The 15,976-nt window shown below is 57.7% G+C and overlaps 2 protein-coding genes across 2 annotated transcripts; one reads left to right on the top strand and one right to left on the bottom strand.

Annotated features, from left to right (window-relative positions):
• Window positions 1–152: 152 nt before the first annotated feature.
• Window positions 153–11,593, top strand: MAN2C1 (mannosidase, alpha, class 2C, member 1; the record flags this gene model as incomplete). The annotated part of the gene is given in 26 exon segments (XM_010085019.1): window positions 153–317; window positions 906–1,029; window positions 1,557–1,627; window positions 1,862–2,039; window positions 2,525–2,714; window positions 2,853–2,959; window positions 3,141–3,251; window positions 3,635–3,727; window positions 4,104–4,220; window positions 4,934–5,029; window positions 5,345–5,490; window positions 5,737–5,860; window positions 6,368–6,489; window positions 7,309–7,394; window positions 7,935–8,105; window positions 8,369–8,451; window positions 8,628–8,722; window positions 8,846–8,950; window positions 9,141–9,297; window positions 9,611–9,754; window positions 9,868–9,977; window positions 10,591–10,670; window positions 10,784–10,929; window positions 11,299–11,402; window positions 11,483–11,526; window positions 11,529–11,593. Coding segments are annotated over 26 exon segments (3,034 nt in total), but the record flags the coding sequence as incomplete, so codon positions are not given.
• Window positions 11,594–12,677: 1,084 nt separating this feature from the next.
• Window positions 12,678–15,973, bottom strand: NEIL1 (nei endonuclease VIII-like 1 (E. coli); the record flags this gene model as incomplete). The annotated part of the gene is made up of 8 exons (XM_010085020.1): window positions 12,678–12,697; window positions 12,829–13,033; window positions 13,200–13,261; window positions 13,674–13,701; window positions 14,200–14,324; window positions 14,437–14,536; window positions 15,693–15,756; window positions 15,903–15,973. Coding segments are annotated over 8 exons (675 nt in total), but the record flags the coding sequence as incomplete, so codon positions are not given.
• Between the last annotated feature and the right edge of the window lie 3 nt (window positions 15,974–15,976).

Consider the following 15,976-nt stretch of genomic DNA (forward strand, 5'->3'; position numbering starts at 1 on the left):
TGCTGGGGGGCCTGTTCCAGAGGCCCCTTTAGCGGGCGCGTCATTAGTCGGTACTTCACTTCCATGGGGATATTAAGCGGTAGCAGAGTGATACCGTGCTGGGAAAGCAGGGTGGTTGGTCTCTGTGCACCCACCCGGGCTGGTCCCTGCAGGAGTGGCTTTATTCGTGCCCTGGCCATCTCTGCCCGCAGGCTCTTTGGGGATCGCTGCCCACCAGCATTGCTCTCCTGCTTCCAGACCTCGCAGCGCATCCCCTACGATGAGGCTGTCACGCAGGAATTCAGACCAGCTAAAGTGGGAGACTCCTTCGGGCCTACGTGAGTAGCAGGTTTCAGTGGTACTGGGAGCACGGTGGGCTGGAGCTCATGTCTTTAGTGTTACTTGTGTGTGTGAATCCTCTCAAGCTCTTAGTGGCGAAGAGATGAGATGACAGTCCTCCTCTCTGTTCTGTGCCTTAGGTAGAAGGTGTCTGCCCAGAAGCCTTTAGGGAGGTATCCCGAGGAAACTGACCATGATCTGTCAGTTTCCAAGGAGAGCGAAGAGCCGGGCTGGTGTTCATAGTTATGGTTGTGACTCTGGTGATTGCTTCTGTGTGGGACCTGTGTGCTTTGTGAGGGCTGGGAGAACATTGGGGTTTTTTTCCTAGAAGTGGTCAAAGACACGATGCTACTGTCTGTTTCTCTGGGGTCCCAGAAGAGGCTGGTTTGGGGCCAGCAGCATGGGCTGCCTTCTGAGCTTCCCTGCCTGCTGGGGCTGCCGTGCCTCCCTGCAGCCTGGGCATTAGCCTGCCACAGGGGCTGCGAGCAGTCTCTGCTCTGCTTTTTCCATGGAGACTCTAAGAAACTGTGGCTTCCCTTGGGGGAAGGTCTCACGGTGGGCTGAGGTTGCTGCCTGCTCTCTTCCAGGTGGGAGACCTGCTGGTTTAAGGTGGAGCTGAGCATCCCTCCAGCATGGACAGGGCAGGAAGTGCACTTTGTCTGGGAGAGCGACGGGGAAGGCATGGTGTGGCGAGACGCCCAGCCTGTCCAGGTAAGGAGGCATGGGTCGGGGGTGTGCCAGCTGCACCAGGTGCTCTGCACAGGCAGGCAAGCCTGCTGGTGGTGGGTTTGAGCCTGTTTTCTAGAGGTTGCCCCCCACCAGGAGTTAAAATTCTGGTCTGCAAGCCGGTAATGGCTGAAAATCCCTTACTTGAGCGTTAGCAAATCTGTCTTGGACGAAGGACAGGCAAACATTGGGCCTGAGATGTGACTCTCCACTGCTGTCCAGAACAGTGGGACAGACTCTCGTCACACATGTCAACTTCAGTCCTGCTTTGGGGTGGTGGAAGGGCTCAGGTGACGTTTTGCAGCCCTGCCCTGCTCCATGGGGGTGTCCCCAGGGTTTGCGTAACTGCTGGGGTGGCAGCAGTTTCTGTGCCAGTTGTTTTGTGGGAAGCATTGTCCCATGAGATGTGGGACCAGGCCCTTCCATCCATCTGGATATGTCTTGTCCTGCCACCCAGCCCACTGTCAGGGACCTCTGAAGACATGTGTTAAATGTGTTGTCCTCCCCTGCAGGGTTTGACAAAGGAAGGTGAGAAGACCAGCTACATCCTCACGAGCAGCCTGAAAGAGACAGAGCCCCACAGGTGAGTGGTCAGCGTGGCCGGAGCCCCGCACTGCGGGGGGAGTCTGGCATTGTTTGAAGCCAAGAGGCCGGGCTGAGACACCCCTGCCTGCGCCCAGGTGCTCTGGGAAGTGTCTAGTGTTCAGGGGCTCTGGCCATTGTTCAGGCTGGGCTGGTCACACCCCAGCGGGGCGAGTGGATTTTTCTGGACAATTGCTTGTGATCTGCTCCCTGATGGTTTCCTTTCGCTCTCCAGCCTGACGCTGTACGTGGAGCTGGCCTGCAACGGGCTCTTTGGGGCTGGCAAGGGCAGTATGATCGCCCCTCCGGACCCTGACAGGAGGTTCACCCTGAGCAAAGCTGAGCTGGTCGTCTTCAACAGGGGTGTCTATGAACTGCTGGTGGATCTGGAAATACTGCTGGACATGGCCCAGGTCTGGGAGCACATTCTCTGCCCTTCTCTCACCCTTTCCACCTCCTTCCACAACTTCATTTTCTCTCCTTATCTTGCCGTTCTGTGACTTCTCTCCTCCCACCAGGAGGCCCTGGAGGAGCAAATGTTTGTTCCTGCTGCTTTAGCACAATTGACGCCATGTACAGTAGGAGAAAACTGAACAGAGAGAAGCCGCATGGTTTTTTTTCATCCACTTTCTGCTCCAAGGCAGGATCTGTTAGACCAGAGCGCCCTGGGATGGGCGTGTGTGTAACCTGGCTTATAGAAGGCGCGTGAGCACAGGCCTGTGGTTGTGTCTGTGAGGCAGGGACATATGTTTACCTGGCACTGCTGGCAGAGTCAGATATTGGAAGGAGGTGGTGGGTTGTCTCTGGGGCAGGTGGCATCCAACCCGGTACAGAGAGCTGCTCGGAGCCAGAGGATGTGCCGAGCTCTGAGTCAAGCTGTTATCACTCCCAACCCCAGCTCCTCGGGGAGGAAAACCAGAGGAGTTTCCAGGCACTGTACACTGCCAACCAGATGGTCAACGTGTGTGATGTGACGGACCCCTCCACCTTCCCTGCTGCCCGTGACCTGGCTGCGGTGATCTTCGGCCAGAGGAACGGCGAGAGCCAGCACACCATCCATGCCGTGGGGCACTGCCACATCGACTCTGGTGAGAGCAACACCACGCTCCCTCTCTGCTGACCTGGAGGCCAGGGCCTGCTGCCCAGGGGGAGAGCTGGCTGCCCCATTGCCAAAGGAGCTTGTGCCAAGTAGTAACTGCAGCGGGGCCACGTGTCTGTCCTCACAGCCTGGCTGTGGCCATACGAGGAGACCATCCGTAAGTGCGCTCGGAGCTGGGTCACGGTGGTCCGTCTGATGGAGGACAATCCGGAGTTCATCTTTGCCTGCTCCCAGGTGAGTGGTCTCTGGGGAGCTCTCCTTCTGCTCATGGCGTAGTGCTTCTCCAGCTTGACTCAAAACGAGATGGGGGTGAGATGGGGGGTTGACCGGGAGCATCCTGTGCAGTTGCAGAGAGGTGGGACATTGGCGTGGAGCGATGTGGTGGGAGCTGAGGCTGATCTCTGTGCTCTGGCAGGCGCAGCAGTTCGAGTGGGTGCAGAGCTGGTACCCTGGGCTCTACGCGCAGATTCGGGACTTTGTGGTGAAGGGGCAGTTCATTCCTGTCGGAGGCACCTGGGTGGAAATGGTGAGAAGCGCGGTGAGCCTGGCTCACTGCACCCTCCCTGCGCCATCCCTCGGGCTGGTTCTGGCACTGGACGGGGAGAGCAGAGCCTCTGCTGAGCCGGTCTGGTGGGTGATGGTCTCCAGGCCCAGAAAACAGCAGCTGTCTGCAGTGTCTAGCCTTGCAAAAATACCATCGCTCTCCCAGATTGTCTCATTACCTGAGAAAGGAGCTTTGGTCTTGGCTGACTGAGCTCTGTTCCTCCCTTCGCCTTCTGCCAAGCTCTGTTCAGATCCTCCCTGTGATCTGCTGGGTCAGGATGACAGTGGGTGGGAATGGGGTGCTTGCAAGACCTCCCCTTCCCCAGCACCTGGCTTGCCACCTGGACAGCCTGTGCTTCCCCCCAGGACGGGAACCTGCCCAGCGGGGAGTCCATGGTGCGGCAGTTCCTCCAGGGACAGCGGTTCTTCCAGGAGCAGTTTGGCCGGATCTGCTCAGAGGTACTTGCTCTTTTCCAACACGCCTTCCTTGCCCACCATCTCCTTCCACCTCTTTCCATGCCTGAGGGTTTCTCTCTGGTTCTCTAAGTACTGTATTTGGGTGCCTCACGTTGGCCTGCTTTTTGCAGCTAGAGCCATGATAAGTAATATCTGCTCCTCCATGTACCATGGCAGTTAGCACAGCCCCAGGCCTCAGTTATATTGCTTCTAGGCGTGTTTCTAGAATTGCTCCTTGTCTAGCACATATTCTGTCCCTTCGGCGAGAAGGGCTGAGAGCCTGACCACCCAGAAACCCTCCCTGAGCCCAGGCTGGGATTTGTGGCCAGTGCGACTGACGTGTGTCTCTCTCCCTCTGCTGCTGTCCATCTGCTCCCAGTTCTGGCTGCCGGACACGTTTGGATACTCAGCCCAGCTGCCCCAGCTGATGCGTGGCTGCGGGATCCGGCGGTTCCTCACACAGAAGCTCAGCTGGAACCTGGTGAACACCTTCCCGGTGAGCCGTGCTTCCCTTCTTGCCAGGGGATGGACTTGCGGTTGCTGGAGTCTGTCTGCAGGGCTTGAGATGGTCCTGCAGCTCAGCTGGCACAGGCTCTTCTTCCAGAAGCCACCCGTTTGTGGTGGAAGCAATGTCCTGTCAGGCTTTAGGGGAGAGGAAGGACATGCTCAGAGATCCCGGCTGGACCCCTGGTCTGCGAATTCCTCCTGCTTCCAGATGAGAAACTGTGACCCGTGTGTGGGTCTAGCAACCAGCAAACCCAGCCACTCTCCTGCTGTCCCCTGCCCTTGGGGCATTCCCCATCCTTGTGCAGCTGTCTGTCAGGACATCTTGCAACCTCCTGGGGAGAAAGCGAAGGCCCAATTTGAATTGTCAGGGTGTTCTGAAGTGCCTGTCACCTGTGCACTTCCCTGGTGACAAAGGTGCTGGACTTGGTGTGTTTGACAGGGCTTTGTGCGAAGAAGCTTGGGCTTTTAATGCACGAGGTCTGTGCTGATGTGGTGAAGTGTGCCCTCCACGTATGCATTTGTGGGGAGATGATTTTGGGAGCCTTGAAGCACTGAGCTGAGGGTGAATTTATCATTCTGGTACCGGCATGACCAGAGATGTCCTTTTGGGAACTTGCAGTGGGGCTGTGCTTTAGCATTTTGGCGCTGCGTGGTGCTGGGGGGCTGTATGGGACACCACGTTTTCCTTTGGCTCTCCTCCAGCATCACACCTTTTTCTGGGAAGGCATCGATGGTTCCCGAGTCCTGACCCATTTTCCCCCTGGTGACTCCTACGGGATGCAGGGGCGAGTGGAGGAGGTGAGTGAGGTTGCCGGTTTGGTGTGTGCGGGTCAGTGCCAGCCCCTTGGGGCTGGATCTGAGGATCCTCAGAGAGGGCACTGCCTGTGAAGGGAGCGGGAGAGCTGGCAGCATTGCTGGACGAAGGGTGTTCGGGTGCCTGGCAGTCAGTCACCTGCCTCTGAGTTGTGTGCCTGCCTGATTTTGGCAGTTTGGGCTGGAGAAGAGGGGCAGGGCTGGGCTTTGCACCCCAAGGCTGACCTGGCTTTCTTCTGGGGAGCTGTGGGAGCTGGGACTGGGCACCAGGGGATTGCAGCTGTCCCAAATTCCCTCTAGGTGCTGAAAACAGTGAAGAACAACAAGGACAAAGGACGTGTGAACCACAGCGCTTTCCTCTTCGGCTTTGGAGATGGAGGAGGGGGCCCCACACAGAAGATGCTGGACAGGATGAAGAGAATGAGTGACACGGATGGGCTGCCCAGGTGAGAGGAGAGAGGGCTCCCTTCCTCCCTCCTCACGGGAGCACTTGTTTAGAGGAAAATGTCCCTGTCCCCATGGCAGGCAGCAAGAGCAGCACAGGGTGGGAGAGAGTTAGTGGGGAACACAGTGTGTGCGGTTGTATTGGGGTTTCTCAGGCCTCGGTCCTGGGGTGTCACCATCCTGGTCAGGATATTCCATGTCCCAGGCTTCTGCCCCAGCTCATCGCTGTTTCTGCATCTCCCCTGCAGGGTCCAGCTCTCCACTCCTGACCGACTCTTTTCTGCCCTAGAGAAGGAGTCATCGCAGCTGTGTACCTGGGTGGGAGAGCTCTTCCTCGAGCTGCACAACGGCACCTACACCACCCAGGCCCAGGTGACTGCGCACGGGATGGGGACAATGGTCTCCTCTGGCTCCAGGGAAGGTAGCCATTCTCAGGTCTCTTCGTTACTGCTCAGGCAGCTCCAGGTTCGGGCAGTGCCCTTTGTGTCTCAGCATCGGGATCCACCTTGTAGCCAGGATTCCAAAAGGCAGATCTGTTGTCAGACTTCCTTTGAGGGGTGAGAGGAAGCCTGGACACAGCAGGGCCCCCTTGGCTGATAGCTGCCACGTCTTTCACTTTAGTGGATGGCTGCAGAGCTTGAGTAAAGAGTCAGAGGAAGGGGAGGGAGGTGACAACAGACAGGAGAAGCTGTGTCCTGTGCTGGGAGTTTCAGTTTGATCTGTGGCAAATAAATAACTTGCTGGCAATGGCAAACTCATGACACCTACAGATAACCAGCCTTCCTACACTGGAGCTGGGCTTTTGCTACTGGTGGGAGAGATCCACTCCTAGCTACACATTTCCTAAGAATCTTCATTCTCTCCTTGCCTTGACACCAGATAAAGAAGGGGAATCGGGAGTGTGAACGAATACTCCATGACGTTGAGGTGCTCAGCACCTTGGCTGTGGCGCGGGGCACTGCATTCCGGTATCCTGCCAGCCAGCTGCAGCGGCTCTGGAGGTGAGGGGTACAGCGACACTGATGGCACCAGGGGGGAGGCTGTGGCGAGAGCTGGGGACTTCAGCCCGAGAGCTGGCTGCTCTTGGGGTACCGCTCCCCATCCCCGACAGCTCCTTGTCCCTGAGCCTGTGTAGAAATCCTTGCTATCAGTGCACCAAAATTAGTCTGGACCAGTTGGACCGCACTGGTGTGGGCAGTTATTGGGCAGCTTAGCGGGCTGATGGTGGGAGATGGTCATTTATTTCCCTGCCACATTCAGCTGGAGCCAGATGGGTAACTGACCCCAGTCTGTCTTCATTTGAACTGGCTCCTGAGTGAGTAGGAGAGCAGTGCGTGGTGAGGATGTCGGCACCTTTGTGGATTCAGTGCTGCAGCGCTGTGTGTAGACGACCCCTACCATGAACTGATCAGGGCTCCACCTGGAAAGTCTTTCAGTCTTCACTTGATTCTCCCATGGGAAGATAGCTCCAAAGCCTCACTGCCCTGCTGGCTAGAAGCTTCATTTTCCGACCTAAGATTATTCCTCAATGGTTTTGACTTGTCTGAACTTGTGCAACAATATATCTGGTAGCCCTGAGGGATAAAAAAATTAGCTCTTGCTGCCCATGGTTGTGGGTTACTAAGATGAGAGTTGACAAGTCCTAACATAAAGGAGTATAAAGGGTGCTACGGGAAAAGTCCTTTTCTCTCAAGTGTTTGCTAAGGGGGGGATAAGGAACTGTTCTTCAGTTTGTCTGTCTTGCAAACAGGGCTTAGTAAGCCAGAACAAATGCAGTGCTCTCCCCTGCTTCCTCACCTGGTTTCTTTTCTCTGTTTTAGGTTGTTGCTGCTCAACCAGTTCCACGATGTTTTGCCAGGCAGCTGCATCCAGCTGGTGGTTGAGGATGCCCTGCAATACTATACAGGTGAGCGGGGAGCTTGGTTAGGAGGGTGCTTATCCATGGAGCACGCCAGGTCCTGCCCGGTGGGGCTGCAGAGGTGTCAGTCCTGGACTGCTGGGTGCTGTGGGTTGAACCCTGTGCGCCTGTAACAGGGTTAACTCAACAGGGAATTGGGAGGGGAGCCAAGGGATTAGAAACCAACATGAGTTATTGACTTTTCTGCTTGATGCTGGCATGCCAGGATAGACCCCGGTGAAAGTGGGATCTGAAGTTTGCTCCTGCCTGCCCGCAGGCACTTGCAGTAGCTTTACTTTATTATAGTGAAGTATAATATAAATTATAGTACAGTTTTCCAGGAGGGCTGGCATAGCTCATTGTAGTGTTGTAATAACAAAGTTAAGAATAATTATAAACTTTAATTCTTTACTAACAGATAACAGTAATTAATACTAATGATAATTATAGCTTGGCAGCAGCTAAAGTGTGTGTACATGAGAAACAGAAACTCTCTCAGAGATGAGAAATGGCCGGGCTGTGTAGAACTCAGGCCTTGTATTTGCTCAGAGATCCGCAGGACTGGCGCTAGGCTGCAGGAGGAAGCTGTGCAGTCCTTGTGTGGGGAGCTGCTGCAGGCCCAGGCAGGGAGCGCCGCGGGCATCCTTGTGCTGAACACTTTGCCCTGGGAACGCACCGAGGTGATCTCCAGGACTGGGCCAGCCGGAACAGAGACTTTAGGTATGTCTGACTTCGGGGTGTCTTGTGTATCAGGATTTCTTACAGGGGCAGAGGCAGCTAGCAGAGAAATACTCTGTCTCTCTCTGCCTGGGGAGGGTTTACTTGCTTGTCGTCACTCCTTGGGGCTGATGCAGCTTCAAATTGTCCCTGAACTGTGGTTGAGGAGGAGGATCTGAAAGGAGGTGGCAGGTCTGACGTGAGAGCAGCAAGGCAGCATGGTGTGTCTGGGGAAGATGTTGGAACAGAACCTCTTTGCTTTCCAGCTCTGGTGACAGTCCCCAGCATGGGCTATGCTGTGGTGAGTGAGCCGTTGCAGCCCCCTCAGCCCGTGGCAGTGAGGAAACAGGTACGCATAACAGCGGGTGTCCTCAGACCCGTGTACCCTGCGTCTGACTGGGGAGAAATCTAGGGAATCCAGCTTGCAGCAAGGCTGCACGCTAGATTTGCAATTGGGGCACTTTTTACCCACCTCAGCCCCCACAGGTGTAGGTCTGTGAAATCTGTGTCTGTCCTTTTCCCCAGGAGGACGGCTCCATTGCTGTGGAGAACGGGGTGATCACAGCCTGCCTGGATGCGGTGGGCCGCCTGACCTCGCTTCGGCTGCTGCACTCCGAGAGGTACGTCTCTCACCTGGTTCTTGGAACCAGGCCCCTCAAACCTGTCTTGGGTCTTCTCATGGTAAGCCCTTCACTGCTGCCGTTCTTCTTACGCTGCTGTTCCTCTGTCCCACTTTGTTCCAGAGAGTCAGTCCCAGATGGCTGCTATGCCAACCAGTTTGCACTCTTTGATGATGTTCCCCTGTACTGGGATGCCTGGGACGTGATGGATTATCACCTGGAAACCAGGTAGAGGAGCAGTTTGTGCGGCACTTGGATTTTAACTTTGCTCTGGGATTCTTGCCTCCCTGGCAGTCCTAGCTGTAACCGAGCATTGACTCCAGAGAAAGGAGTGCCTGCTGTGTGGGAGGTTGGATTCGGATTTGGGAACCAGGATCTGCCAGGCTGAGACCAGCTCTGCCTTTATCTCTTTCTCTAGGAAACCAGTGACAATGCTGCTGAAGCCTCTGGAAGTCACCCAGGCTGGGGGCCTGCGGGGAAGTGTGAGCTTCTCTCTGCGCATCGGGGAAAGAAGCACCCTGACCCAGGAGATCATCCTGGATGCTGCGTGCCCATACCTCCGCTTCCTGACCCAGGTTGGCTGCTGTGCAGTACGGACATCTGTGCTGTGCAAGCAGGGCCCTGGGGAGCTGAACCTTGCGGCTGAATTATATTCCCCTCCCGTTTCCTTCCCTGGAGCCCCCCACTGCCTGTCCTTCTCTGCCTTAGGGGAGGGCAGCCTGAGGGTGGGGCTCCTGGGGGACAAGGGTGGCAGGGGGACCCACCAGTTCATCTGTGTTCAGACTCTAGCACGGTTTTATTGTACCTGGTCTGGCTGCTGCACACCAGGGAAGGATAAGTGCGGTCTCTGCCCATCAGCTCCCTATGGTATTGTCCTTCTGCATTTAGGTGGAGTGGAAGGAGGCTCACAAGTTCCTGAAGGTGGAGTTCCCTGTGCAGGTCCGGAGCACAAACGCCACCTACGAGATCCAGTTTGGGCACCTGCAGCGGCCAACGCACTGGAACACGCCGTGGGACTGGGCGCGATTCGAGGTGAGGGCCGAGGTGGGCTGGTCCTGGGGTGAGCCGCTCCTCCCGCGGTGGGGCTGTGCTTGCTCCCAGCAGCAGCTCTGTGGGGGGAGTCCATCCCTTGCTCTCTCCTGCAGGTGTGGGCTCACAAGTGGTTGGATCTCTCCGAGCACAGCTTCGGGGTGGCACTGCTGAACGACTGCAAATACGGGGCATCAGCCCATGGGAACCTCCTCAGCCTCTCGCTGTGAGTAGGGTGGAGTTGCAGCACTCCCTTTGCCTCTGAGAGTAGGGTGGAGCTGCAGCACTTGCTTTGCTTCTGAGGAGTCAAGGCAGCACCTGGTCCTAAATGATCATAGGAAGGAAATAGTCTGGTATGAGTCTGTGCGGCTGGCTCTTGTCCAAGAACTTTTGGCTGACTTAATTACAGTTGACTAAGATAAGATAATTCCTGTGAGTTATGCTCACAGATAATTCAGGAGAGATCAGATCCACGTTTGCACTCAGTCGTTTTTCTGTTTCTGGCCAAAACGTACCCTGGGAGGGGAGGCTTAAGGAGGGGGAAGGACTAGCAATGTTATGGATGCATACAAAGCTAAGGGAAGCTCTGCTTATTTCAGTTTGACTCCATCAGCCACAAGTTTCACAGGAAACAACCCTTCCAAGGTCAGTTCTAGCTTCTGGGACACCTTGTCCAGGGTCTGTTTGCTCTTGCCAAAAACAAGGAGGATGTTGGCCTCCACCTCAGGGCCCAGTCTTGTGGCAGCAGGGGAGACAGTTGTCAGAGTGCTGCTCTGGCTCTGCACCAGGTGACAGGGTGCTGCAGAGACGCCAATCTCGCCTATCTCTTGTTGCCTTAGGCTGCGAGCACCCAAGTCCCCCGATGCCACGGCAGACATCGGGCACCACCAGTTCACCTACGCCGTGATGCCTCACCAGGGTGAGTGGCGGTGGGCAGAGCTGGGTCCTGTGGGGACACGCAGGGTGGAGGATGCTCTGGGGAGCCTTGGGGTGAGTGTGGGTAGAAGCTGGCTGGAGGTTCTTGTGTTGCAGGGTCCTTCCAGGACGCCGGTGTGATCCAGTGTGCCTACAATTTGAATTTCCCCCTCCACGCATTCCCGGCCAGCTCTGCCCCGTGCCCGGCCTGGAGCGCCTTTTCTGTCAGCTCCCCTGCCGTCGTGCTGGAGACAGTCAAGCAGGCAAGTCCCCGGGGCAGAGCCGGGGAGGGCAGGCAGGTTAAGCTGCTGTTGTTAAGCGGGGCTTGCTCTTCCCCAACACTGGGCAGGGGGCAGGCTCAGCTGAGGGGAAACAGTGATCCCTCTGGTTTGCCTGTCCTGTGAGGTGAGGACGAGGGGGGATAGCAGCTCTCTGCCAGCCTGGGCAGGCCCTGGCACCAGGGATCACAGCAGTATCCACATTTGTACATGGGTACCACACACTGCGGCAGGTCAGGAACCACGTGTGCACCCAGGCAGAGCCACTCACTCACCATCGCTTGGGTCGGGCCGTACCCTGAGGGGCAGGATGGGTCTCATTTGTCTCAACTCCTCTTGTGCTGTCCCCCAAAGGCTGAGGACAGACCGGACGCCGTGGTGGTTCGGCTGTACGAGGCGCATGGCAGCACGGTTGACGCCTGGCTCCAGACCTCCCTCCCCGTCAAGGAGGCAATGCTGTAAGTCCACGCTGGAGGGCCGGGCACGTGTGGGGATGGAGATCTGTCACTTCAGCCTCACCTGCTGCTTTCTTCCCCAGCTGCGACCTCCTGGAGCGGATGGCTGCAGGGGACCGCCTGCCGCTGGGGGTGTCAGGCTTTCCTTCACCCCCTTCCGCCTGCTCTCCCTCCTCCTGGTATTGAGGCAGTGACGCTGTCAGTCACCCTTCAGCAACCTGGACCAACACCGTGAGCTGAAATCGCAGCCTGAGGCTTCCCTATCCCAAGAGCAGTGTGAGGAGGCGGGGCTTCCAGGGAAGGGCAGTCACCCCTTGCCCCCACCCAGCCCTCGGAGAGCAGCGCTCGAGAACAACCATGTTCTTCAGGAAAGGAGGATGGTTGTCCCCTGCCCAAGCAGGCAAGGAGGGCCCAGCTTGCTGCGGCATGGGTTGGGACTGTGGGACGTGTTGGCTGGCCCCGCACAGGCTCTGCTCCAGCCCCGGGGGGGTTTGGGGAGCAGCAGCTTCCCACAGTGGGTCCCGTGTCTCACCCTTCAGCTTGTCCAGACCCAAGCAGCAGCAACCTGCACTAGGGCAGTGAGTTTAAAGACACAGTATGGTCATTCCCCTCTCCCTTTGCCTGCCTCTTGCACTGCCCTGATGGAAGGGGAACACAAGTGAAGAGAATTACATGAAAACAAATGCCAGCCTGTTTTCTTCACTTATTTCCAGGTAACTGCACTGATCTGCCTCCTCCTGGGGGGCTCCATGGTAGCTGCTGCTCTCTTAGTCTCGCTCCTGGGATGAGGGAGGCAGAGCTTACCTTTATTTTTGGGGGGTGAGGAGGAGGGAAAGCCTGCTCCAGCCCATCTGGGGAAGAGGCTGGGCATGGGGGGGTTATCCTTTGGACACAAAAGGCGTGCACAGTGATTTCTACACAAAATACTTTATTAGTCGGCTAAAAACAGAGATCAGGCAGCAGGCAGAAAGGGAAGAGGGGAAGGAAGAAGGAATCCACTTTTGGCAGAGGGAAGGGTCAGAGTCCAGCATCACGTGCAATCTGTGGCCCTTACCTCCCTCCAATACCTGGGGACAGCAGGAGGACGCTGGACAAACCAGCCCCGTCACCAAACCCAGCTTCTCCCCACTGTGGCAGGACGCAGCGGTAGCAAGCGGGTGTGAGCACAGGCACAGAGCAGCCCCGTTTCTCCCCAGCCCCAACCCAGACCCCCGCCAGGCCCCCCCGGAGCTCCTGCGGCTGGGAAAACGCCCTCGGGAGGAGGGCAGCATGCGGCACTCACACAGCAGGGGCTGCGCCTGGAACATGGAAACAAGAAGGCAGAGGGTGAGGGGGTGCCTGGTTCTGCCCCACTGGCTCCTCTCCTGCTTTTGGCACCCCTGCAGCCCCCTCCTGGGTGTCTGGAAGCCGCAGGGACTGCCAGCCTCACCTCTGCCCCTGCGTGTAGACATCCGGCGGCTTCTTTTGGCTTTGACCGGCGCCTCGGGCTCAGATGAGGCCGGAGCAGCAGTCGCTTTCCTCCTCCCGCGAGAACGTCCCTTCCTCAGCCCATCAGCTGCCTCCTCCTCCTCCTTGACTGGCTCTGGGGGTTTCGCTGCAGCCCTGGGGCGCCGTTTGGAAGCACGTGTAGTGAGCTGGGGGGACATCAGAGCCCAGCTTAGCAGAAGTGTGTTTGGATGGCCAGCTGATGAGGAACTCCAGGTAGCCCCATGCTGAACTCGGGGGCAGCCTGAGCAGGGCACGGTGAACAGGACAGCCTCTAGACCCTGCAGGAGCCACACCGACCCCAAAGCTTCTTACTTTGGGGGTCGGAGCCTCGGGATCTGCCTTCTGCTGAGTGTGCTTCTTGCGGGACGGCCGCCCTGCGGGAGAAGACATGTCCAGGTCGGGTGGGGTGATGGGGCAGGGAGTGCCTGCGCCTTGCAAGAGGCACAGTGACCCTTCAGGGATGCTGTCCTGGACGATGTGTCCTGGCTAAGGTGGGGAACTGGCAGGAAGGGCTTGAGGGGCCTCCTCTCCCCTCCTACCGCATTCTGTTCCCTGCCAAAACCCTGCTCAGTTCAGGCTCCCAGGCGCAGAAGAGCACCCTGTGGGCACCAAGGCTGTGCCCAGGCAGGTGGGTGCTGCTAGGAACCCTTGGGCACAGCGGGCTTCATCCCCCAGTGCCATCACAGGCCCATCAGCAACCCAGGAGAGGGGCTTTGCTCCTGCATTTGCCCCCAGCCTCCAGCCCTCCCTGAGCAAGAGTGGGTCCCGTGGGGAGGAGACACTCACCTTTGGGAGCCATGGGGCCAGGCTCTCCCTGCAAGGAAGGGGACAGAGCAGTGACTGGGGAGCGGTTATTCTGCACGTAGCGGCAGCAGAATCCGTGCACCTTCACCCCGCAGCCCAGACAGGGAGAGGGCAACAGCTGTGTTTCCCCAGGAAGCCGGGGGAGTTGGGCTTGCTCTGCCTGCTCTGTGCTTCGAGGACTCCTCCGTCAGCCGCTGCTCCTTCTGCAAGGCCCCCCCAGGCCACCTCACCCAAATATGGGGCACAGGGGGGAGAAAAAGGGCTGCCAGACCCCCCGAGGCCCCTGTTCCCGCGATCAGCCCCTCTGCTCCAGCCTGCCTGCCATCCCTTGGCCAGCTGGCCACCGCACGGAGGGGCCTTGTTGCCTCCACATCCAGCAGTCACAGCAGTGTGGCAGAGAGGGAGACCCCCAGCAACACAGCATAATGCTGGGGGGGTCTCGGGAGGGAGAAGATGGGCTGGTGTCCCCTTGGAGGAGAGGTTGGGGGCAGCACCCCCAGGCTCCTACCTGGAACCACATGGTCCTGCCGTTGTGGTCGCGCAGGGAGCTCATGCCAGGCACCAAGTAGCACTGCAGCCACTTCTTGAAAGCGGTGTGGTTATCCGCATCATCTGGGTCCAAGAGCTTTTTCTCTGGGAAGGGAGAGCAGGAAAGGACAGGAACAGAGAGGAAGCAGTGACCTGCCCAGGCCTCCTTGCCAGCCCCCCTGCCCCTGTCCCCTGGCTCCCTGTCCTGTCACCTCACCCGCCGCGATGACCTCCATGGGCACGGTGTGGCACAGCTCCAGGAGATCCGGGTTCTCCCGCCTCAGCTTCAGCTTCTTGCTCAGTGTCAGGGAAGGATTCTGCAGGGGCGGAGAAGGGAAGTCACCTGCCAGCCACCCCAGCCTCCTTGGGGGTCTCTCCTCCCCAACAGCAGCCACATTCCCCATCTCCTCCTGAAGGTGAGCTGCCAAAATCCGCACTGCGTGCCCTGAGGCACACCCCAGCCCTCATCTCACCCCACTGCAGGCTTGGAGCTGTGCATTAGCACATTCCCCACAGCTACAGAGACGTGAAGGAGCACACAGGAACACCAGCAGTTTGTAAAAACAGCCCTCAGGGCGTGTGGTTTGTTTTCAGGCTTGTTTAAAACAGCTGCTTCCTCTCCCTCCAGGCCATGAGATCGCCCTGGGCTCTCCTGCAGCCTTCCCCAGAGATGTGAAGCTTGCAAGGTGTTTGTTTGCTTTGCCCCTTCCTCTTCGCCCCCAAATACACCCAGAGAGGCAGAAGCCGGGCACCAGCACAGAACCCAAGCATGTGCCCGGGAGCTGTCACAGCTCACCAGCCTGGCCACGTGCAAATGAGCCCCACACATGTGAGCTTACAGAACCACTGCACCCTGTTTGCCGCTCCGCTGGAGGGGCAGACGTGCTGGGACCTGAGTGTTTATGGCAAAGGACAGTAACATGCCGGAGGAGAAAGTTCTCGCCCAGCAAATGTTATAGTTGTGAAGGGAAAATGCCTGCTGTGGGGCTGGGAAAGACTCAAAGCAGCAAACACCTCCCAGCAGCAGTGTGGGCAGAGGCTGTGCGAGCTCTGCAAAGGGCCTCGTGACAATGCAATGTTCTGCCCCATCAGAGCGAGGAACCAAACATGAACCGAAACTGGCCCCGAACCCTGGGCTGGAACAGCCTGAAACAGCAGACCTGAACTGGAGCTTCGTGCCCAGCTAAGCCCAAATCAACGACAGAGCAAGGCAGCCAGCTGAGCCCAAACTCGGGGCTAGAAGAAAACTGAGCCACCTGCGTTTCTGCTGAGCCCAAACCCAACCCAGGAACGCTTCTCAGCTCACCCCAGCTCCCTGCACCCAAGGTAAGAGTCTCCTGGGACCCCAAGGAGCTGCTGAGATGTCCTGCAGGGCCACAGGCAAACACATCCCTGGTACGGCGGCTGTCTGGAAACCTGCCTCTTCCTGAGCCTACGAAAGCACCAGGTACTCCCCACCTTCTTCCTCCTCGCCTGCTCCTGAGCCTTCAGGGCCTCCAGGACGGTCCGAGCCTTTTCGAAGGGAGGGATCTTCAACCTGAGAGAGTCCCTCTGTTACATGCACGCCTGAACTCCTGGTTCCGGCGCTTGCCCATGTCTACTAGGTGAGGGGCCGTGAAGCTCTGGCCAGCTGCTGGAGACCAAACCTCGCCGGCAGGTCAGCGCGGACTCAACCCACCTTACCTGTACAGGATCTCAGCGCGGAGGTAATTCCCGATTCCATTGAAAAACTTCTGGTTTAAGAGAGCCTCACAGAT

The sequence above is a fragment of the Pterocles gutturalis genome, unplaced genomic scaffold, assembly GCF_000699245.1.
Source record: "Pterocles gutturalis isolate BGI_N339 unplaced genomic scaffold, ASM69924v1 scaffold27690, whole genome shotgun sequence".
Classification (NCBI taxonomy): domain Eukaryota; kingdom Metazoa; phylum Chordata; class Aves; order Pterocliformes; family Pteroclidae; genus Pterocles; species Pterocles gutturalis.